Source organism: Chelonia mydas, chromosome 24, assembly GCF_015237465.2.
Source record: "Chelonia mydas isolate rCheMyd1 chromosome 24, rCheMyd1.pri.v2, whole genome shotgun sequence".
In the NCBI taxonomy this organism is placed as follows: Eukaryota; Metazoa; Chordata; order Testudines; family Cheloniidae; genus Chelonia; species Chelonia mydas.
This window is the reverse complement of record NC_051264.2, coordinates 16,429,552-16,452,750: the sequence shown is the minus strand read 5'-3', so window position 1 is coordinate 16,452,750 and position 23,199 is coordinate 16,429,552. Positions and strand designations below refer to the sequence as shown.

General features: G+C 60.1%; 2 protein-coding genes across 2 annotated transcripts in view; one reads left to right on the top strand and one right to left on the bottom strand.

The window, feature by feature from the left end:
* Positions 1-3,253: 3,253 nt before the first annotated feature.
* LOC102945151 (probable G-protein coupled receptor 33) lies at positions 3,254-8,958 on the bottom strand. Its single transcript, XM_007053161.4, has 2 exons — positions 8,856-8,958; positions 3,254-5,295 (listed from the first exon to the last, which is right to left on the bottom strand). Exon 2 carries the CDS (start codon positions 5,287-5,289, stop codon positions 4,195-4,197), a length of 1,095 nt encoding a protein of 364 aa, XP_007053223.2. The 5' UTR covers positions 5,290-5,295; positions 8,856-8,958; the 3' UTR covers positions 3,254-4,194.
* A 3,431-nt stretch (positions 8,959-12,389) lies between these two features.
* IGLON5 (IgLON family member 5) overlaps positions 12,390-23,199 on the top strand; it is a gene marked incomplete in the record, with an annotated part of 33,083 nt that continues 22,273 nt past the window's right edge. Inside the window, 1 exon segment of the mRNA XM_037883433.2 lies at positions 12,390-12,572. Coding sequence (XP_037739361.1) covers positions 12,509-12,572 — 64 coding nt within the window.

Genomic DNA, 23,199 nt, shown 5'->3' with positions numbered 1-23,199 from the left:
GGTGTCGGCCATTCTCTGTGTCCAGACCCCTGCACACACCTGCCCTCTAGGGCTCTGCAATGATCATACACCCTTATCCCACCCTCTAGATACTTAAGAACTGCCTAGAGAAACTGAGGCACCCACACACTATTCAGAGGAAACATTAAGAACAGTCCCACTTCGTCACATCTCTCCCCCCTTCGAGATCAAACTGAGCGGGGTCACTTTAGCCGGTGACCTGGGGAAGTTCGAAGGCACCAACATTCCCATGGATGCCCCAGCATCTCTCCCATTCCTTGGTAGGAGTTACACCAGGACCTTCCAGTTTCACGCCCTCCCTTAGGTCGGGGGTGGTCGATAGCACTCGCAGGTCGCATGTGGGAAGGTTTATGCGGCCCGTGCCCTTTGGCCACCCCAAAACCCCGGGGGACAAACTGGGATTGGGTCTTTTCTATGCAACAATTCACCCCTCACAGAAATTCTGCTCTTACCCTCTTCACCGAGGGCTTGCTCTAGAGGAACACTTTCCTGAGCAACAACAGACTCTTTCTGGGTCTCCCTTACATCCAGAATTACCTCTGGCCCATCTGGCGGATTCCTCCACAATCCCCTTTCAGGCAAACTCACAGACTTCCTAGAGAAAAGGTCAGACGCATCCTCCTTCCCTTTGCCACACACACAAGTTCAGGAATCTTTTCCTTCTTGCTACAGGTTTCCACACCCTCAGTAGGTAACACAATCACATCACTTTCATGCTCTCCTTGTGCCCTGGCTAGGATCTCACCCTGCTTAGTCAGAGTTGCTTCACCCTTTCCCAACAAGACACTAGGAACAGGCAAAATACAAGCACCAGAATTGTCTGGTCTCTGGGATTTTACATAGACACTAACTGGATGCGACCTAGTTACAGGGCCATTCTCCCGAGCAGACCCAAACTTAGGACCCTTCCCTTCCTGGGCTTTAGCTGAATCCAGAACCAACTCTGAGACAACTGCACGACCCTCAACCATCACAGGCTGAAAGGCCCCTTCTGTCTGCTCCACAGACAAAGAAGAGCCAGACACACTTTCTCCTTCACCACACACCCAGCTTGGGATCTCTTTCCCCTGGTCCCAGCAAATAAGGCTGGTCACAGACAACTGCTTGGAGATCAGGGTAGCTCACTCCATAGGAAAGTCAACACCCCGACAGACACAGGCACGTTTCCTTCACTGTCCCAATTCTCCACCCAGCTAACAGGTAAGGTCCAGGGACACTCATCTGCCACTCTCCTCGCCTTCCCACCCTGCTGACTAGACACAGCCATCAGCTCACAAGGCTGCCTAGGCTCATCCAAACTTTCCTTACCAAGCACCTTGCCACTCCCAACAGATCCCCTGCCCTGCCTGTGTCTCCCCCCACGCAGCTGGGGTCTCAGCTCCCCCTGTTCTCAGCGCTGCCCTTGCTGTCCCAGTGGGGGCAGGCAGCGAGCTCGCTGCTTTCCTCAGTGCATCAGAGCCAGCGGGAGCCCCCTCTCCGGTGTGCAAGGGGGGCAGGGAGCCCCAGGGGTCTAGTTACAGGCAGGCAGGTAGCCTGAGCCTAGCCGCTCCTCCCTGCTGCCAGCCAGGTCATCTGCCTTTTCACTGACCATTTCCCTCTCCGCCGATTGGTTCCCTGGATTCAAATTCAAACCCTTGGCAGTTACCAGAGCATGGCCTGGATCCTGCCCCAAAGAGACACAGTCACCCCACAACAGGGTCTCACAGCTGGTATCCTGGAGACCCCAATGACCAGCCAGCCCCACCCCTCCTGGGTCTGCACAGGGATCTGGCCATAGGCAGGGCGAGGGGCTTCGTCCCTGGGACCCTCACCCAGCCCCTCAGCATCTGAGGCTGCACCACCCAGGGCCTGACAACAGTTCTCTCTGTCCCAGGATCTCGCCACCCCAGGAATGTCTCCCCATTGACCGTCACCTTCCGCTCCCACTGGAGGTCTGAGGGGCCTGGCCCCAGGAAACTCCACACAGACAGATAGGTTGGGGTCAGGAGTGGGAGCCTGTCCACCTCCCCATCCATCTGGCTGACGGAGTCTATGGCCTTGGGACCCAGCAAGGGAGCTAGACACAGGGGCTTTTCCGCAGGGTCCCCCTGGTTCAAATTGCCAGCCTGCTCAAAGGCAGTGAGGTGGCATCCACATCCCCCTCCCCTTAACCAGGGGCAGCAATTTAGTCTCGAGGTTCCCTGCGGAACTGGCCCCCCGGGGTCTATCCCCACTCACCCCTGGGGGGTCCCCTAGGCCTCTCCGCTCCCCCACCGCCAGCTCATGCTGTTGCTGCTTCTGCAGCTCTTTCTCGGGCTCTCGCTGTCTCTCACAGTCCTCTTGCTCTCTCGGACTCGGCTCCAATCCCGTCCGTCTCCAGTCCCCCGATGTGGAACCCGATCATGAAGACCCCCATCTGGTCGGGGACAGGAGTCTTGGGGATGCCTGGCTCCCACTCCAGCTGCTCCCAGATCCTGATATAGCCCCAGTTGGGGTCAGGAATCTGTTCCTTAGAGCCGTCATCCTCCTCCAGCTGCACAATGAACTGTGCCTTGGTGAACTTTCCAATGCTCACCCCTCTCTTTCTGCACAGGGTTACAATGTCCTTCTTAAGGAGACGGTGACAGGCCATCACTCCGCTCTTCCCAAGTTGTTGTGGACTCACAGGCCTGTGTGCTCGCAGCTTCCCACAGTTTCCAGGGAGAACCCCTAGTGTGCCAGCCCTTCTCGAGGTCACCACCTCTTTGCCAGGGTCGAGCGGCAGACTCCTCCACCCCTGAGACTGCTCACCCCCATCCCCAGGGGGACCCCATTACTGCACAGTCCTTCTCGCTGGTCACACGCTCCCAGGGGTTAACCGCCCCCGAAACTGCTCCTCTCTGAGCCTTCAGCACGCCTCTTCCTCGTCAATCCCCTTTTGTTTTACTGCTCCCCCGTCACTTACTGCAGGAAGCGCCATCTGCGGGGTGCAGTACATCCCACTTCTGACACCAGTTGTCACAGAGTCCCCAGGCGATGCTCTGGAACTGCTCCCCACAAAGCCAGTCAGGACTCTGGGGAAGTCTCCTTTCTGGGAGCAGACTGTCTCCAGGACACACAGCTCACCCGGCTTCCACCTTCCTGGCTCTGACCTCGGAGCATTCAGCATCCTCTGCCCCTCCGGGCACTTCCCACAGCGAGTCCGCCCAGGCGGGGTCCTGGGGAAGCCAGAGGGTCCTGCCCCACAACTCCGCAGTCAGACGTGACTCTCAGCCAGCCAGTAAAACGGAGGTTTATTAGATGACAGGAACATGGTCTAAAACAGAGCTTTTAGGTGCAGAGAACAGGACCCCTCAGCTGGGTCCATTTTAGGGGGCAGTGAGCGAGACAACCCCGTCTGCCCTTCACTCCATGTCTCCAGCCAGCCCCAAACTGAAACTCCCTCCAGTCCCTCCTCCTCTGGGCTTTCCCCTTTCCTGGGCCAGGAGGTCACCGGATTCCTTTGTTCTCCAACCCTTTAGCTCTCACCTCGCAGGGAGGAAGGGCCCAGGCCATCAGTTGCCAGGAAACAGGGTGTCGGCCATTCTCTGTGTCCAGACCCCTGTACACACCTGCCTCTAGGGCTCTACAATGATCATACACCCTTATCCCACCCCCTAGAGACTTAAGAACTGCATAGGGGAAACTTAGGCACCCCCACACTATTCAGAGGAAACATTAAGAACAGTCCCACTTCGTCACAGCACACTTCTAAGAAACAGTCAGGAATCCATAACCAATTAGATAACATCTGGGTTTTAAAGCATGATTGACCTAGAACCCATTAGACCAATCATAAAACTAGAACATACAGAGAAACTGTGGTTTTTAGATGAGCTAAAGTAGGTCAGGAACTCATGAAGCTATAGGGCAAAACAGGAAGCTAGAACATACAGGGCTATATCAGGAGTTTAAAGGGGGAGATATCTAGAACCCTCTCTGTTATAGAACACATTGAGAATTTACAACATATGAAATCACACCAGGGGCTTGAAGGGGGATGATCGAGAACCCATGATGTTCTTGACTCAGTCAAGAACCATTTGGATTTTTGTTAAAGCATCAAGAAATCTGGAACCCGTAACGTTTTAGAACATACCATTATTCTAGAACCTGCTGCATCACACCAGACTTTCTGATGCTGGGAGAGCTCAAGGCCATTAACCTCTGCATCAATTAATCTAGAACCCTGGGTTCTAAGCTCCCTGACCCTAAATCCAGAGGCCCCGTAACTTGGTCAGGCAGCTCCCATTTGCCAGCTGCCACCCCAGAGCTCTCATGGGAGATAACGCCGTTGCCACTGAGGTCGTCAGCAAAAGTCTCCCGAAGCAGAGCAAACAGGGATGTCTTGAGCACCTGCTGGAACCGCCGCCCCACGAAGAGGTAGAGGACAGGGGTGAAGCAGGCGTTGAAGCAGGAGGTGAGAGTGTAAATGACCAGGATGCTGTCCAGCTCCCACCCGTCTTTGAAGAACTTCAAGCCATGATAGAGATGGTAGGGCAGCCAGCTGAGGAAGAAGGAAACCACCGCGGCCCCCATGACTTTGAAGGGCTTCCTGCTCCGCGCCAGCCCCTTCTCCTTCATCTCCAGCCCCACGCAGCCGTAGCATCCCGCGATGGTGCAGAAGGGCAGCAGGAAGCCCAGAAGGAACCGGACCATGAAGACGGCCAGGCGGACCCGTCTGCCCAGGTCCTGCGTCTCGACTCCATTCCCGTCTCTGGAGAAGTTGTAATTGTTGGTGCAGGTGATTTTGCCCCCGTCCAACACGCGGGTCTCCCGGAAAGCCAGGTAGGGAGCACTGAGAGCTAAGGAGACCAGCCACACGCCCACAACCAGCTTCCTGACCTGGGGCACGGTGCGGTGATGCCGGCACCAGATGGGATGGTGAGTGAGGATGTAGCGGTCCAGGCTGATGAGGGTCAGAAGGAAGACAGAGGTGAACATGCCCAGAGAGATGCAGGCATTCAGGAGTTTGCACATGGCCATGCCAAATACCCAGTGGAAATCCAGGAGGACATAGACAGCAAAAAAGGGGATCAGCAGGGTGAAAAGAAGGTAGCAGGAGACCAGGTGCAGGAACAAGAGCGTGGTCACTGTCATCCTCATCTTCAGCCCCAGCACCCACAGGTACAGCCCGTTCCCCACCACACCCACCAGGAAGGTGATGAAGAGCAACACGGCCGCGGCAAGGTGAGAGGCGCTCACAGATGCTGGGATCTGGCTGGAATTTGCCCCAGCAGTTGGCTGGAGAGTCGTGTTGCCTCGGTCCATGGTGCCCTGGGGAGAGACAGAAGCGGGCTTAGAAGTGACAACAGACTAGGGTAAAAGGGAGAGTGGACGACAAGGAAGGGAGAAATACCAGAGAGTTAGGAACGTACCATTGGAGAGGATCTCTCTGGGCACCCTCTGGTCCTCCAGACTCTCCAGGCTGGGTATTCTCAGAGCAACTGGGAAATGGCCAGTGGAACTCACTGCTACAAGACAGAGCTATGGGCCACCCCTTGCACTGAGCGTTCTGTGCCCAGGATTTCTGCAGTATCAGCACCCTCGTATGGCCCTTTCCTTCCTAAGTGGGAGCAAGGACCCTGGCGTAATAGGGAAATGGATGGAGCCAGTTGGACACGTCAGCCATTTATCACCAGGAATTGCAAACCAGGTCAGGTTCCTTTTCAAAAATTTAATGCAATTTTTGTTGTGGTTAATGGAAAAAGTGGAAACTGGGTTTTTTCAGGTTTCAGAAACTGACTGGGGTCAAAATTTGGGAGTTTCAGTAAATGTTTTGGGGGATGGATAAAAAATGGCAGTTCTGGTAAGAAAAAACGTGGGGTTTGAGTCAAATGTTCAGTTTCTATAAACTCTTTTAAGCCCAAATCTCAGGTTTTGAAAACAGATTTTTGGTAAGGGAAAAAAACCCAATCAGGTTCCAATAATTGTATTTGGGGTTTGATTCAAAACCGTCAGTTTTGATGAAAACCATTCGGAGGCTTCGTAAACGTCTTGAGTTTACAGAAAACAGCTTTTAGCACAAGCTTCGATTTTTGAAAACTGGTTTTCGGGGAAAAAAACAGTGATTTTTATGTTTTAAAAAATCCACTTGCCAGGCTGGCTGTTTGATTAAAAACAGAACAAGTTCAAGGTTTTTTAAAAAACGATTCTTTTTAAACTGCAAACTCAACACTTTTACCCCCCAAATTTAAAAGTTTGTACATTTTAGGTCAGATGTTAGGAAACACTTTCTAACTCTCAAGGGGGAGAAGCTCTGGAATTGGCTTCCAGGGGTGGAATTGGCTTCCAGGGGTGGTTTTGGGATCCCCATCACTGGAGGGTTTTAGGAACTGCCGGACAAACACCTGGTGGCTTTTTTGGAAGATGCTCTTCGCAAATGAGAGTGATTGGGCTCAGTATGGGGGGACTAATTGAGAGCCCCTAGCCTGGGCTGTGCCGGAGACGAGACTGGAATGATCTAGGGGCCCGTCTGGGTTCCAGATGGACGGATTTATGAATTAGCAGTGGCAGGAGGCTGAGAGTTCAGAGCAACTTTGCCCTCAGGTCAGAGCCCTCTCCACCGGGTTCTCTTCTCGCTGGGGATAAATGCGTGTGACATCTGGCCAGCCAGATCCCCGGCACAGATCTGAGTGTAACTGGCACACGTGAGGCTCGGGAGGCTGGGGGCAGGCAACGGGAAGGGGAACTGCCATCTGGCTGATGCAGAAAACCTCAAAAGCTGAAGTGGTTTCACAAATACACACTCCTAACCCAGCAGTAGAAAGTGCCGTGCTTCTGTGCCTGGAAGGGGCTTTCCACCTGGCAGCCTTGGGCCTTCTTAAGGGCTGGGACTCAGGACCCCTGGGTTCTATTCCTGCCTTGGGGGATGGGGTCTAGTGGCTAGAGCAGGGGGAGCTGGGAATCAGGACCCCTGGGTTCTATTCCTGCCTCGGGGGATGGGGTCCAGTGGCTAAAGCTGGAACGCCCAAGGACAGAGAAACTGCTCAACGGGCCCATCTACCCCGGCGTCCTGTCTCTAGCAAAGCCCAGCTCCTTCCGAGGAAGGTGCAAGACACCGCCTAGTGGATGACGATGGAATAATCTCCCTGTGGGGGAAATTCTCTGCCAGCCCCTTATGCCTTGGGGTTGGTTCCTGCTCTAAGCAGGTGGGTCTAACCCCTTTCCAAGCATCTTGCTCTGAGTTTTAACTCCTGGCTCTAAAGGCTCCGCTTGTCCTCATTACTCATAGGTAAGGCCCAAGGTTTAGTCAGGGGTATATAGTAAAAGTCATGGACAGGTCACGGGCAGTAAACAAAAATTCAGGGCCTGTCCATGACTTGGGCGTAGGGTGCTTGGGGGGTGCAGCAGGTGCTCGGGAGTGGCCCAGGACCCCCACTAGCGCTGGGGGGTGGGGTTGGCGGGGCTGGCAGCGCACTGAGCCCCCTGGCCTCTCTGCCTAGGAGCTGCAGGGACATGCCGGGGGGAGCCCCCCCCCACTAGGCAAGCACTGCCCTGCACCCCAGCCCTGAGCCCCCTCCCACACCCAAACTGCTGCTGCTGTTGGCCCAGGGGTTGTCTGGCCCGGGCAGCCCCTGAGCCAGCACCTGTGGCTGGAGAAGTGACGGAGGTCACGGAAAGTCATGGAACCTGTGACTTCCCTGACCTCTGACAGACACGCAGCTGGCCTCATAGGAACACCTCTTGCTTTCTTCTGCGCTGTGACTGGCAATGAGTTTCCTGTGGCACAGAGTCCCCCAGGCCATCGCTTTAATTCCAGGCATTCCCTGTCGTCTGGCCCAACATCCTTTCCTTTGGCTGAGCAATGGGCCATGGCAGCATCCAGTGGCAAGGTGTTCCACAGGTCGATGGTCTCGAAACTGGATTTGATTGGTGTCAGATTTGCCACATGTCAATCACACCCCCTGGCCCTTCCTGCTTGGGTCATGGATTTGATTGGGGGGGCATGAGGCTGGGAGTCCGGACTTTTGGGTTCTATTCCTGTTCTGATCATCCCATCTGACCTCTTGCGTAGCCGAGGCCAGAGAACCAGGGACTCCTCCATCCAGCCCATATCTGATGGGTGAGCTTGCCGCAAGAGACACCTGCCCTCGATGGAAAGCACAAGGATGGAGAATCTGCCCTGTCCCTGGGACAGTCGCTCCAAGGATCTGTTCCCCACTCTGGGGAAAATCTGCCCCTTATTTCCAGTCTTGATTCGTCTGGCCTCACACCCCAGCTGTCAACTCTCGTTCTGCCTGGCCCGGCCGGGCTAACCAGCCCTCTACTCCCTGAAATCTTCTCCCCAGGGAGAAGCTGACAGACCGGGATCTAGTCCCCTCAGAGCCGTCTCTGGGAGAAACTCCACAGATCGAGCTCCTTCAGTCTCTGCTCTCAGACGGGTTTTCCAGCTCTCGGATTGTCCCCGTTGCTCTTCTCTGAGCCCGCCATAATTTCCTGACTACCTGTTTGATGTGTGGCCCCCCAGAGCTGGGCGCAGTCTCCAGTCATAGCGTTCCCCCATATTGTATCCAGAGAGGACCCCACCTCCTGGCTCCCACTCGCTATTCACCAGCTTCTCCAGCGAGGGGTGCGCTCGCCCTCTTAGCCGCAGCATCGCTGGGGGAGCTCATGGGCCGTTGGTGCCCCAGGACTCCTGGGTCCTTCCCAGCCAGGAGATGCAGGGAGTCAGCCTTCTTGGAGCCATGAGACATGGGTGGGGGTTTTCACGCCCACCCCTGCACCCGCCTTTTCTTTGCCTCCCTGTCCCCCCGCCCCCCAACCCAGTCCGCCTGTCTCTTGCCAGGCTTCGAGCCTTCCCACCACCCACCCAGGAATCTGCCGGCCGGACTCACCTCCAGCCGGGCGGTGGGAGATCAGGGCCCTTGGATCCGTCTCTCCCGTCCCTGCCTGACCCAGCTCTGCAGCTGCAGCCCCAAGCAAGGCCCGGGAAGATGTGAGGAACCGGAGCCCAGGTTCCCCCTTTACTGGAACTTGAAACTGAAAGGGAACTAAGGAGCTGGTGGGAGCAGGGCTGGGGCTAGGAAACATCTGGCCTGGGCTCTGGGGCTGGGGGTGGGAGTGTCCTTTAAACAGGGCCACTGAGAGGGAATAGGTTTGGTTCTGGCAGTCACACCGCGTAATGCCCCCCACTCCTGCCCCGCAGCCCCCGGCTAGCCCAGCCCTGGGCTCCCCCACCCAGCTCTGCCGGTGCCCCTCACTCCCGACCCGTAGCCCCTGGCTAGCCCAGCCCTGGGCTCCCCCCTTCCCCCAGCTCTGCCGGTGCCCCTCACTCCCGACCCGCAGGCCCCTGCCAGCCCAGCCCTACACCCCCCTCCATGCCCAGCTCTGCTGGTGCCCCTCACTCCTGACCCGCAGCCCCCTGCTATTCCTGCAGGGGTATCTGAGCCTGGGGTCTGAGAGGTATAACGTGTGTGTGTGTGTGTGTGTGTGTGTGGCACTCCCGCACCTCACAACCCCCCCCCCACCCCAACCCCATGACTCCCCCCTCCCCAAGTCAATCACCCCAGGGCTTCCAGTCAAGATGAAACCAGCACGGCGATGCTCCCAATTATTCCTGGTTGTTTATATTTGCTGTTTGTGGGTAATAAACGTAATTGAATTGAGCGCCGCAACGGGAGACAGAATGGATCTGAGCTGGGGGCGGGCTGGAAGCCAGGACTCCTGGGTTCTATCCCTGGCTCTGAGAGGGGAGTGGGGGCTAGTGGGTTAGAGGATTGGGGGCTGGGAGCCAGGACTCCTGGGTTCTATCCCTGAGAGAGGAGTGGTGGCTAGTGGTTACAGTCACGGGGAGCCAGGACTCCTGCATTCTGTCCACAGCTTTGGGAAGGGAGTGGGGTCTAGTGGTTGGAGCAAGGGGGAGCTAGGCATCAGGACTCCTGGGTTCCCTTTGGGGCTCCTTGGGTGACCTGCAGCAATTGCTTCCCTTTTCTGTGCCCCCAGTTCCTCAGCTCTAGCAGGGGGAGGCTGGGTTCAGTCCTGCATGGTGACTGAGCCCCCCCCCGGTGCCAGGATGCCGGGAGCTGCCAGGCCACCTGCTGAGGCCGATTTCTCATCTGGGTCAGAGAAATAGTCAGGGCCGAAAACTGGAGCAGGGAAGCTGAACACGCACCATGGCTGTTAGGGGAACAAAAGCTGGTGGAACTGCTGCACAGAACTGGGGCTAGAAGCCAGGAGTCCTGGCCCCCAGCCCGCCCGCCTGCCTGCTCTAACCACTAGAAACCACTCCCCTCCCAGTTCCCAGTGCTGTTGTGTACCCTGCAGTTGGGGGGCTGTTTTCCCAGGAGCATTGGGGTCCTGTTGGGGGTCCCAGCCCCAAGGCCGGGGTCTGGGTAACAGACCCGCCGGGGAGAGCCGAGAATTACTGGGACAGTTAAACTAGAAAGGGAAGTGGTAGCGGTTCCATAAAGTCCTTCACCAAGGGACTTACCATGAACATGTAGGTGAAATAAGAATCCTCACTTCTCCTTAGCTCTAACCACTACCCTCCACCCCGTTCCCAGAGCTGGGGAATGAACCCAGGTATCCTGACTCCCAGCCCTCCCCTGCTCTAGCCTACTAGACCCCACTCCGCGGCCGAGCCAGGATAGAACCCAGGAGTCCTAGCTCCCTGCCCCCCACCCCAATATGGGTAACCGACTTCCCCCTACGGCAGGACATCTGATTACCCTGCCTCCATCATTAGCCTTGTTGCCATGGTAACAAATGTTATTAACGGTCACAAAATTGGACTCCCTGACCCACTGCAGCTGCTGGGAGGGGCGTGGGGTCTAAGGCTTAGAGCAGGGGGGGCTGGGAGCCAGGACGCCTGAGTTCTATCCCCAGCTTGGGAAGGGGAGTGGGGTCTAGTGGTTAGAACGGGGGGGGGGGGGGGTCTAGGAGCCAGGGCTCATGGATTTTATCCCAGCCCGGGAAGGGGAGAGGAGTGGGGTTTAGGACCCAGGACTCCTGGGTTCTATCCCTGACCACGGGAGGGGAGTGGGGTCTGGGAGCCAGGACTCCTGGGTTCTACTGCTGTCTCTTCCACAGACTTTTTGTGTGACCTTGGCAGATCACAGCATCGCTTTGTGCCTCAGTTTCCCCACCCATAAAGCAGGGAGGATACTCCTGCCTCTTTCTATTTGGGGGCTGGCTCTCGCTCTGTCTGAGCGGCACCCTACATAGGGGGCCCGATCTCAGCTGGGGCAGGGTCTGTCTCTGGCCCAACGGGGCCCCAGCACCACAGGGCCCAATCGTGTTGGCAGGGCTACTGTAATACACCTACTAAACAGGACAGCTAAAATCTTCCAGCCTGCATCCTCCTGGGAAATATTCACCCCTCATCAGTGTGTGGAAGTTGCCCCTCTTGAGGATCCTCTGCCCATCCCCCTGGCCTCCCGGCTCAGGAGCGGGGTTAGGAGGCGGAGTTAAACCCCAGGTAATTAGCATTGCCAGCCCCCGCGGTAGGCAGAGAAAGAACAATCAATATGCTCCCCTGGCAGTCAGCCCTGGTCTCCGGGGGGTGCCGCAGGGGGCGAGGTGTGTGTGGGGGGGGCGATGCTGCAGGGGGCCTGGTGGGGGGGGGCAGTCAGCCCCTGGTCTCCGGGGGGTGCCGCAGGGGGCGAGGTGGGGGGGGGCAGTCAGCCCCTGGTCTCCGGGGGTGCCGCAGAGGGCGAGGTGGGGGGGAGGAGGCGATGCTGCAGGGGGCCTGGTGGGGGGGGCAGTCAGTCCCTGGTCTCTGGGGGGGGGGGTTCCGCAGGGGGCGAGGTGGGGGGGGCAGTCAGTCCCTGAGCGGCGGGGATGCCGCAGGGGGCGAGGTGGGGGGGCAGTCAGTCCCTGAGCGGCGGGGGCGGGGGGGCGATGGTGCAGGGGGTCTGGTGGGGGGGCAGTCCGCCCCTGGTCGCCGGGAGGGGGGTTCCGCAGGGGGCGAGGTGGGGGGGCAGTCAGAGGGGGAGCGGGGGCGCTGTGTGGCGGGGGGGGGGGCTCTCCCCTAGCAGTCAGGGCTGGCCCCCATGCCGGGGGGGGGCGCTATGCGGCGGTGGGGGGTAGAAGAGGCTGGAGGGGGCAATGAGGTTCCCCCCAGCCCCTGTGACGCTGGGGCTGGCGATGGGGGGAGGGGCTGCGGGGGGGATCCCAGGTGCGGGGAGCTCCCCCCGGCCCCTCCCCCCAGCAGTGCTGCAGTAACAAAGAACGCCTCATAAATCAGCGCCCCCCCCCGGCCCCCAGCTTCTCCCCTCTCCCATTGGTCCACTCCTCTGGCTTCATTTGCGTGCCTGGCCCCGCCCCTCCTGCTCCTGGCCCCTGATTGGTCGCTCCCCCTCGATCAGCTGTCTGTTAACATTCCATCCATTCCCCCCCCCTCCCCCCCGCAGCCCCGGATTTGATGCGCCAGGGCTGGTGGGCTGGACCCCGCGGGCCCGTCCCGTCCCGTCCCGTCCTGCCGCATCCCCGGGGCCGGGGCCGGAGCCGGAGCCGGAGCCGGAGCGCGCGAGGGGGAGCCGCCGGCGCGATGAGCGGGGGCGCCTGGCCGGGCTGGCTGCTCTGCAGGCTGGGGCTGGTCCTGCTCTGCCGAGGTACCGCAGTGCCCGGCCCGGAGGGGGGGAGTGTGTGTGCGGCCCCCTGCCGCCCCCTGCTGGAGGGGCTGCGCCCTGCGGGGGTGGGGGTGTCCCCCTGCCGCCCCCTGCTGGAGGGGCTGCACCCTTTGGGGGTGGGGGTGTGAGTGTCCCCATGCTGCCCCCTGCTGGAGGGGCTGCGCCCTGCGGGTGTGTGTGTGTGTGTGTCCCTGCCGCCCCCTGCTGGAGGGGCTGCGCCCTGCGGGTGTGTGTGTGTGTGTGTGTCCCTGCCGCCCCCTGCTGGAGGGGCTGCGCCCTGCGGGGGTGGGGGTGTGTCCCCCTGCCGCCCGCTGCTGGAGGGGCTGCGCCCTGCGGGCGTGGGGGTGTGTGTGTCCCTGCCGCCCCCTGCTGGAGGGGCTGCGCCCTGCGGGCGTGGGGGTGTGTGTGTCCCTGCCGCCCCCTGCTGGAGGGGCTGCGCCTGCGGGGGTGGGGGTGTGAGTGTCCCCTGCCGCCCCCTGCTGGAGGGGCTGCGCCCTGCGGGGGTGGGGGTGTGTGTGTCCCTGCCGCCCCCTGCTGGAGGGGCTACGCCCTGCGGGGGTGGGGGGGGGCGTGTCCCTGCTGCCCCCTGCTGGAGGGGCTGCGCCCTGCGGGGCTGGGGGTGTGTGCGTGTCCCTGCTGCCCCCTGCTGGAGGGGCTGCGCCCTGCGGGGGTGGGGGTGTGTGCGTGTCCCTGCCGCCCCCTGCTGGAGGGGCTGCGCCCTGCGGGGGTGGGGGTGTGTGTGTCCCTGCCGCCCCCTGCTGGAGGGGCTGCGCCCTGCGGGGGTGGGGGGGGGCGTGTCCCTGCCGCCCCCTGCTGGAGGGGCTGCGCCCTGCGGGGGTGGGGGTGTGTGCGTGTCCCTGCTGCCCCCTGCTGGAGGGGCTGCACCCTGCAGGGTGGGGGTGTGCGTCCCCCTGCCGCCCCCTGCACTCTGCGCCCTGCAGGGTGTGTGTGTGTGTACACACCTTGGGGGTGTACCTCTGGATGCACATTTTGCTCTGGGTGTGAAACACTAGGGTGCACAATCTGATCTCTGTGTGTGTGTGAAAAAGAGACACTGGGATGCACCATTTGGTGGGCGGGTGTGCGCCTCTGGGGTGCACAATTTGCTCTTGGTGTGTCTCAGACAGGGGGATACACAATTTTCTCTCTTTGACTGCATGTATCCAAGGGGGATGCACAGTTTGATCTGGGTTTGCAAATGGGATACACAATTTGATGTGTGTGTGTGTGTGTGTGTCCCCGTGTCCCTGCTGCCTCCTGCTGGAGGGAATGAGCCCTGCTCTGTGTCTGTGTGTGAGCACCTCTGGAATGCAGAATTTTTTGTTTTGCTGTGTGTATATCTCTGGAGTAGCGTGTGTGTGTGTGTGTGTGTGTGTGTGTACCTTTGGGATGCACAATTTGATCTGTGTGTGTTTCATCAGAATACACAATTTGATGTGTGTGTATTTAACACTGAGACACACATTTGATCTGTGTGTGTTTTGCCACTGGGAAAATGATATTTTATCTCCATGTCCATTTATATCTCTGGTAGAGACAATTTGTGTGGCGGGGGGGCACGCTACTGGAATATTGACGAATTATCTACCACTATGCATACGTATTTCTGGAACAGGCGGTTTGGATCTATTACCGTATATCACTGGCCCACACAATTGGTGTGTGTACACGGCTGAATTAGAATTGTGGAGTGTTTGTGTTTCTCTGAAATCATCGAATTTTCTCCTCTATGTGTGTGTGTCTCTGGGATCCAGACCCCCCCCCCCCCGCCCCCCGCGGCGCTTTCTCTACCTCTTGGCATACAAACTAGTCCCTCTGCGAGTGTGTCCGTGTGGACGCACATGCACTGCAGGGGGGAGTGTGTGGCTCTGCTGTGGGGGGACGGGGGAGGCAGCCCGCGGGCTGTGGAAGGGGTGGATCGGGTGATGGATAGAAGGAGAGAACGACTCAGGAAGAGAGAGACGCAGGGACCCTGGTGTATGGCCCTGGAAGAATAGGAAGGAGGGGGAGAAGTGTTAGACAGAGGTGGGGGGGGGTGGATGCATAGATAGGGGTGCGGGGGCATAGAAAGGTGGCTGGATGGATAGAGAGATGGGGGGTTGGGGAAATGCGTGGATGGGTAGATAGAGGGCTGTGGGGGATGGATGGGTAGAGAGGTGCGTACGGGGACAGGTGGATGGAGGGGGGGATGGATGGGGGCTGTGGGGGATGGATGGGTAGAGAGGTGCGTACAGGGACAGGTAGATGGGGGGGGATGGAGAGGGGGCTGTGGGGGATGGATGGGTAGAGAGGTGCGTACGGGGACAGGTAGATGGGGGGGGACGGAGGGGGGCTGTGGGGGTGGATGGATGGGTAGAGAGGTGTGTACAGGGATAGGTAGATGGCGGGGGGGATGGATGGGGGCTGTGGGGGGTGGATGGGTGGGTCGCGAGGTGCGTACGGGGACAGGTGGATGTGGGGGGGATGGATAGGGGGCTGTGGGGGATGGATGGGTGGGTCGCGAGGTGCGTACGGGGACAGGTGGATGTGGGGGGGATGGATAGGGGGCTGTGGGGGGTGGATGGGTGGGTCGCGAGGTGCGTACGGGGACAGGTGGATGGAGGGGGGATGGAGAGGGGGCTGTGGGGGGTGGATGGGTGGGTCGAGAGGTGCGTACGGGGACAGATGGATGCGGGGGGGATGGATGGGGGCTGTGGGGGGGTGGATGGATGGGTAGAGAGGTGCGTCCGGGGACAGGTAGATGAGGGGGGGATGGATAGGGGGCTGTGGGGGGATGGATAGGTCAAGAGGTGCGTACGGGGACAGATAGATGCGGGGGGGGGATGGGTAGAGAGGTGCATTGGGGGCAGGTAGATGCAGAGGGGGGATAGATAGGAGGCTGTGGGGGGGGATGGATGGGTCGAGAGGTGCGTACGGGGACAGGTGGATGGAGGGAGTAGATGGATAGGGGGCTGTGGGAGGATGGATGGGTAGAGAGGTGCGTTGGGGGCAGGTAGATGCAGAGGGGGGATGGATAGGGGGCTGTGGGGGGATGGATTGATGGGTAGAGAGGTGCGTACAGGGATAGGTGGATGGAGGGGGGGATGGATGGGGGCTGTGGGGGTGGATGAATGGGTCGCGAGGTGCGTACGGGGACAGATGGATGGAGGGGGGGATGGATGGGGGCTGTGGGGGTGGATGAATAGGTCGAGAGGTGCGTACAGGGATAGGTGGACGGAGGGGGGGATGGATAGGGGGCTGTCGGGGGATGGATGGATGGGTAGAGAGGTGCATTGGGGGCAGGTAGATTCAGAGGGGGGATAGATAGGAGGCTGTGGGGGGATGGATGGTTAGAGAGGACAGGTGGATGGAGGGAGTAGATGGATAGGGGGCTGTGGGAGGATGGATGGGTAGAGAGGTGCGTTGGGGGCAGATAGATGCGGGGGGGGATGGAGAGGGGGCTGTGGGGGGATGGATTGATGGGTAGAGAGGTGCGTCTGGGGACAGGTAGATGCGGGGGGGAATAGATAGGGGGCTGTGGGCGGTGGATGGATGGGTCAAGAGGTGCGTACGGAAACAGGTGGACGGAGGGGGGGATGGATAGGGGGCTGTCGGGGGATGGATGGATGGGTAGAGAGGTGCATTGGGGGCAGGTAGATGCAGAGGGGGGATGGATAGGGGGCTGTGGGGGGTGGATGGTGTCACGCCATCTCCGGGCGATGCTCTGGAACTGCTCCCCACGAAGCCAGGCAGGACTCTGGGGGAGTCTCCTCTCCGGGAGCAGCCTGTCTGCAGGACACACAGCTCCCCCGCTCCACCTTCCTGGGTCTGAGCTCGGAGCATTCAGCCTCCTCTGCCCCTCTGTGCGCTTCCCACAGCGAGTCCGCTCAGGCGGGGTCCTGGGGGGGCCAGAGGGTCCTGCCCCCCAACTCCGCAGTCAGACGTGACTCTCAGCCAGCCAGGGAAACAGAGGTTTATTAGACGACAGGAACATGGTCTAACACAGAGCTTGTAGGTGCAGAGAACGGGACCCCTCAGCTGGGTCCATTTTGGGTGGCGGGGAGCCAGACAACCACGTCTGCCCTTCACTCCATGTCCCAGCCAGCCCCAAACTGAAACTCCCTCCAGCCCCCCCCCCCCCCCTCCTCTGGGCTTTGTCCCTTTCCCCGGGGCCAGGAGGGCACCTGATTCCTTTGTTCTCCAGCCCTTTAGCTCTCACCTTGCAGGGGGGAAGGGCCCAGGCCATCACTTGCCAGGAAACAGGGTGTCGGCCATTCTCTGTGTCCAGACCCCTGCACACACCTGCCCTCTAGGGCTCTGCAACAATCACACCCCCTTATCCCACCCCCTAGATACTTAAGAACTGCCTAGGGGAAACTGCGGCACCCCCACACTATTCAGAAGAAACATTAAGAACAGTCCCGCTTCGTCACATCTCTCCCCCTTTCGAGATCGAACTGAGCGGAGTCACTTTAGCCAGTGATCTGGGGAAGTTTGAAGCCACCAATGTTCCCATGGATGCCCCAGCATCTCTCCCATTCCTTGGTAGGAGTTACACCAGGCACTTCCAGTTTCACACCCTCCCTTAGGTCAGGGGTGGTCGATAGCACTCGCAGGCCGCATGTGGGAAGGTTTCTGTGACCCGTGCCCTTTGGCCACCCCAAAACACCAGGGGGTCAAACTGGGATTGGGTCTTCTCCCCAACCTGCTGGCCAAACACAGCCACTTGGTTATAGGACTGTTTAACTTTCTTAACAGCTTTCACTCCATCTGAGACCTTCTCAAAGCTATCCACACTGGATCCTTCAAGCGGAAAGTCAGTGGATCCATTCACAACAGAACATTTCTGGCTGTTAGGAACTGAAACTTTCTTGATTAAATCACTTTCACACCCTTCAGTTGCAGTAAACTGCTTGCAAAGACTCCATGAGGATTCCTTTCCCTAGGGCTTTTCTAGGCAACAATTCACCCCTCACAGAAATTCTGCTCTTACCCTCTTCACCGAGGGCTTGCTCTAGAGGAACACTTTCCTGAGCAACAACAGACTCTTTCTGGGTCTCCCTTACATCCAGAATTACCTCTGGCTCATCCGGCGGATTCCTACACAGGCCCCTTTCAGGCAAACTGACAGGCTTCCTAGAGAAAAGGTCAGAAGCATTCTCCTTCCCTTTGCCACACACAAGTTCAGGAATCTTTGCCTTCTTGCTACAGGTTTCACACCCTCAGTAGGTAACACAATCACATCATCTTCATGCTCTCCTTGTGCCCTGGCTAGGATCTCATCCTGATCAGACAGAGTTGCTCCACCCTTTCCCAACAACACACTAGCAACAGGCAAAATACAAGCACCAGAATTGTCTGGTCTCTGGGATTTTACATAGACACTAACTGGATGCGACCTAGTTACAGGGCCATTCTCCCGAGCAGACCCAAACTTAGGACCCTTCCCTTCCTGGGCTTTAGCTGAATCCAGAACCAACTCTGAGACAACTGCACGACCCTCAACCATCACAGGCTGAAAGGCCCCTTCTGTCTGCTCCACAGACAAAGAAGAGCCGGACACACTTTCTCCTTTCCCAGACACCCAGCTAGGGATCTCATTCCCCTTGTCCCAGCGCACAAGGCTGGTCACAGACAACTGCTTGGAGATCAGGGTAGCTCCCTCCACAGGCAAGTCAATACCCCTGACAGACACAGGCACGTTTCCTTCCCTGTCCCAATTCTCCACCCAGCTAACAGGTAAGGTCCAGGGACACTCATCTTCCACTCTCCTCGCCTTCCCACACTGCTGACTAGACACAGCCATCAGCTCACAAGGCTGCCTAGGCTCATCCAAACTTTCCTTACCAAGCACCTTGCCACTCCCAACAGATCCCCTGCCCTGGCTGTATCTCCCCCCACTCAGCTGGGGTCTCAGCTCCCCCTGTGCTCAGCGCTGCCCTTGCTGTCCCGGTGGGGGCAGGCAGCGAGCTCACTGCTTTCCTCAGTGCATCAGAGCCAGCGTGAGCCCCCTCTCCGGTGTGCAAGGGGGGCAGGGAGCCCCAGGGGTCTGGTTACAGGCAGGCAGGTAGCCTGAGCCTAGCAGCTCCTCCCTGCTGCCAGCCAGGTCATCTGCCTTTTCACTGACCATTTCCCTCTCCGCCGATTGGTTCCCTGGATTCAAATTCAAACCCTCGGCCGTTACAGGAGCAGGGCCTGGATCCTGCCCCAAAGAGACACAGTCACCCCACAACAGGGTCTCGCAGCTGGTGTCCTGGAGTACCCCAACGACCAGCCAGCCCCACCCCTCCTGGGTCTGCACAGGGATCTGGGCCATAGGCAGGGCGAGGGGCTTCGTCCCTGGGACCCTCACCCAGCTCACCCAGCCCCTCAGCATCTGAGGCTGCACCACCCAGTGCCTGACAACAGTTCTCTCTGTCCCAGGGTCTCGCCACCCCAGGAATGTCTCCCCATTGACCGTCACCTTCCGCTCCCACTGGAGGTCTGAGGGGCCCGACCCCAGGAAACTCCACACAGACATATAGGTTGGGGTCAGGAGTGGGAGCCTGTCCACCTCCCCACCCATCTGGCTGACGGAGTCTATGGCCTTGGGACCCAGCAAGGGAGCTAGACACCGGGGCTTTTCCGCAGGGTCCCCCTGGTTCAAATCTCCAGCCTGCTCAAAGGCAGTGAGGTGGCATCCACATCCCCCCCTCCTTAACCAGGGGCAGCAATTTAGTCTCGAGGTTCCCTGTGGAACTGGCCCCCCGGGGTCTATCCCCACTCACCCCTGGGGGGTCCCCTAGGCCTCTCCGCTCCACCACCGCCAGTTCATGCTGCTGCTGCAGCTCTTTCTCGGGCTCTCGCTGTCTCTCACCGTCCTCTTGCTCTCTCGGACTCAGCTCCAATCCCGTCCGTCTCCGATCCCCCGATGGGGAACCCGATCGTGAAGACCCTCGTCTGGTCGGGACAGGAGTCTTGGGGATGCCTGGCTCCCACTCCAGCTGCTCCCAGATCCTGCTATAGCCCCATTTGGGGTCAGGAATCTGTTCCTTAGAGCCGTCATCCTCCAGCTGCACGATGAATGGTGCCTTGGTGAACTTTCCAATGCTCAACCCTCTCTTTCTGCACAGGGTTACAATGTCCTTCTCAAGGAGACGGTGACAGGCCGTCACTCCGCTCTTCCCAAGTTGTTGTGGACTCTCACAGGCCTGTGTGCTCTCAGGTCCCCACGGTTTCCAGGAAAAACCCCTCGTGTGCCAGCCCTTCTCGAGGTCACTGCCTCTTTGCCAGGGTCGAGCTGCAGACTCCTCCGCCCCTGGGACCGCTCGCTGCACTCCCCAGGGGAACCCTGTTACTGCAAAAGTCCTTCTCTCTCCCAGGGCCAAGCCGCAGCCTCCTCCGCCCCTGAGACTGCTCATCGCAGTCCCCAGGGGGACCCCATTACTGCGTAATTACAGTGCTTCTCACTGGTCACACACTCCCAGGGGTTAACCGCCCCCGGAAACCGCCCCTCTCTGAGACTTCAGCATGCCTGGTCCTCGTCAGTCCCCCTTCGTTTTACTGCTCCCCAGTCACTTACTGCAGGAAGTGCCGTCCACGGGGTGCAGAACATCCCACCGCTGCCACCAGTTGTCACGGAGTGTGGGGGAGTCCAGGCCCTGCACCCCTCTTCCTGGGATTCACTGAGACTCTCAGCCAGCCAGTAAAACAGAAGGTTTATTGGACATCAGGAACACAGTCCAAAACAGAGCTTGTGGGTACCCCCAGGACTCCTCAGTCAAGTCCTTCTGGGGGAGCAGGGAGCTTAGACCCCAGCCCTGGGGTTCCCTGCGTTCGTCCACCCAGCCCCAAACTGAAACTAAATCCACCCAGCAGGTTCCCTGCTGCAGCCTCTGTCCACATTCCTGGGCAGAGGTGTTACCTCCCCCTCCCCGTCCTGGCTCAGGTGACAGGCTCTCAGGTCTCCCATCCCCAGGGCACATTCCCAGGTCAACACTCCCCCCTCCCTGCTGCGTCACATCGTCACAGATGGATCGAGAGGTGCATACAGGGACAGGTGGATGGAGGGGGGATGGAGAGGGGGCTGTGAGGGTGGATGGATGGGTCGAGAGGTGCGTACAGGGATAGGTAGATGGAGGGGGGATGGATGGGGGCTGTGAGGGGTGGATGGGTGGGTCGCGAGGTGCGTACGGGGACAGATGGATGGAGGGGGGATGGATGGGGGCTGTGGGGGGTGGATGGGTGGGTCGCGAGGTGCGTATGGGGACAGGTGGATGGAGGGGGGATGGAGAGGGGGCTGTGGGGGGCGGATGGGTGGGTCGCGAGGTGCGTACGGGGACAGGTGGATGTGGGGGGGATGGAGAGGGGGCTGTGGGGGGTGGATGGGTGGGTCGAGAGGTGCGTGAGGGGGCAGGTGGATGGAGGGGGGATGGATGGGGGCTGTGGGGGGTGGATGGGTGGGTCGAGAGGTGCGTACGGGGACAGGTGGATGGAGGGGGGATGGATGGGGGCTGTGGGGGGTGGATGGGTGGGTCGAGAGGTGCGTACGGGGACAGGTGGATGTGGGGGGGATGGATAGGGGGCTGTGGGGGGTGGATGGGTGGGTCGAGAGGTGCGTACGGGGACAGGTGGATGGAGGGGGGATGGAGAGGGGGGTGGATGGGTGGGTCGCGAGGTGCATACGGGGACAGGTGGATGGAGGGGGGATGGAGAGGGGGCTGTGGGGGGTGGATGGGTGGGTCGCGAGGTGCGTACGGGGACAGGTGGATGTGGGGGGGATGGAGAGGGGGCTGTGGGGGGTGGATGGGTGGGTCGAGAGGTGCGTACGGGGACAGGTGGATGGAGGGGGGATGGAGAGGGGGGTGGATGGGTGGGTCGCGAGGTGCGTACGGGGACAGGTGGATGGAGGGGGGATGGAGAGGGGGCTGTGGGGGGTGGATGGGTGGGTCGAGAGGTGCGTGCGGGGACAGGTGGATGGAGGGGGGATGGAGAGGGGGCTGTGGGGGGTGGATGGGTGGGTCGCGAGGTGCGTACGGGGACAGGTGGATGTGGGGGGGATGGAGAGGGGGCTGTGGGGGGTGGATGGGTGGGTCGAGAGGTGCGTACGGGGACAAGTGGATGGAGGGGGGATGGAGAGGGGGGTGGATGGGTGGGTCGCGAGGTGCATACGGGGACAGGTGGATGGAGGGGGGATGGAGAAGGGGCTGTGGGGGGTGGATGGGTGGGTCGCGAGGTGCGTACGGGGACAGGTGGATGTGGGGGGGATGGAGAGGGGGCTGTGGGGGGTGGATGGGTGGGTCGCGAGGTGCGTACGGGGACAGGTGGATGTGGGGGGGATGGAGAGGGGCTGTGGGGGTGGATGGGTGGGTCGCGAGGTGCGTACGGGGACAGGTGGATGGAGGGGGGATGGAGAGGGGGCTGTGGGGGGGTGGATGGGTGGGTCGCGAGGTGCGTACGGGGACAGGTGGATGTGGGGGGGATGGATAGGGGGCTGTGGGGGGTGGATGGGTGGGTCGCGAGGTGCGTACGGGGACAGGTGGATGTGGGGGGGATGGAGAGGGGCTGTGGGGGGTGGATGGGTGGGTCGAGAGGTGCGTACGGGGACAGGTGGATGTGGGGGGGATGGAGAGGGGGCTGTGGGGGGTGGATGGGCGGGTCGAGAGGTGCGTGAGGGGACAGGTGGATGGAGGAGGGATGGAGAGGGGGCTGTGGGGGGTGGATGGGCGGGTCGCGAGGTGCGTACGGGGACAGGTGGATGTGGGGGGGATGGATAGGGGGCTGTGGGGGGTGGATGGGCGGGTCGAGAGGTGCGTGAGGGGGCAGGTGGATGGAGGGGGGTGGGCGGATGCAGGCGCCGACCCGCCCGGTTGCTCTCTTGGCGACCCCAGAGTTAATTTCCTCTGCTCCTGTCTGTGTCCTGCTACCTGGGGACTCTGCTGCAGCCGTGGGGAGCCTGAGCCAGCCCCTGGGGGTCGGGGCGCCGCGGGGACTCTGCTGTCCGGGTTTGCAGGGTCCCTGCTCTCGAGCGGGGTCCCTGCGACGTGGCTCTGAGCCCGGCCCCCCCGGCGCCACCGCAGCCCCTCGCTGGGCTGTTGAAAGCGGTGCGGGGTCCAGGCCGATCGTGGCGTTGAAATCCGCCATCCAGAAGAGGAGGGTCGGGGGGCCGCGGGGCCGCCGTCATGCAGGGGGCGTTAACGACAAGCCCGTGGTGGGATTGGAAGCGCTGGGATCTGTGGGACTGGCCATGGGATTTGTGGGGCACCTGTCGCTGGTGTGGGTGGGTTGATATTACGGGTGTTGGAAGGACGGGGTTGGTATTGGTCAGTTGGTGGGATGAGAGTCGGGGGGTCAGTTGGCGGGAGGGGGATCAGGATGGTCCGTTGGCAGGATCGGGGTCGGGGGGATCAGTTGGAGGGATGGGGGTCGGGTTGGTTGGTGGGATGGGGGTCGAGGGGAGCGGTCGGCAGGATGGGGGTCAGAGGCTCAGTTGGCGGGAAGGGGGTCGGGGGGGTCGGTTGGTGGGATGGGGGTCGGGGGGATCAGTTGGTGGGATGGGGGTCAGGTTGGTTGGTAGGATGGGGTTCAGTTGGCAGGATGGGGGTCAGGGGGATCGGTCAGCAGGATGGGGGTCGGTCGGCAGGATGGGAGT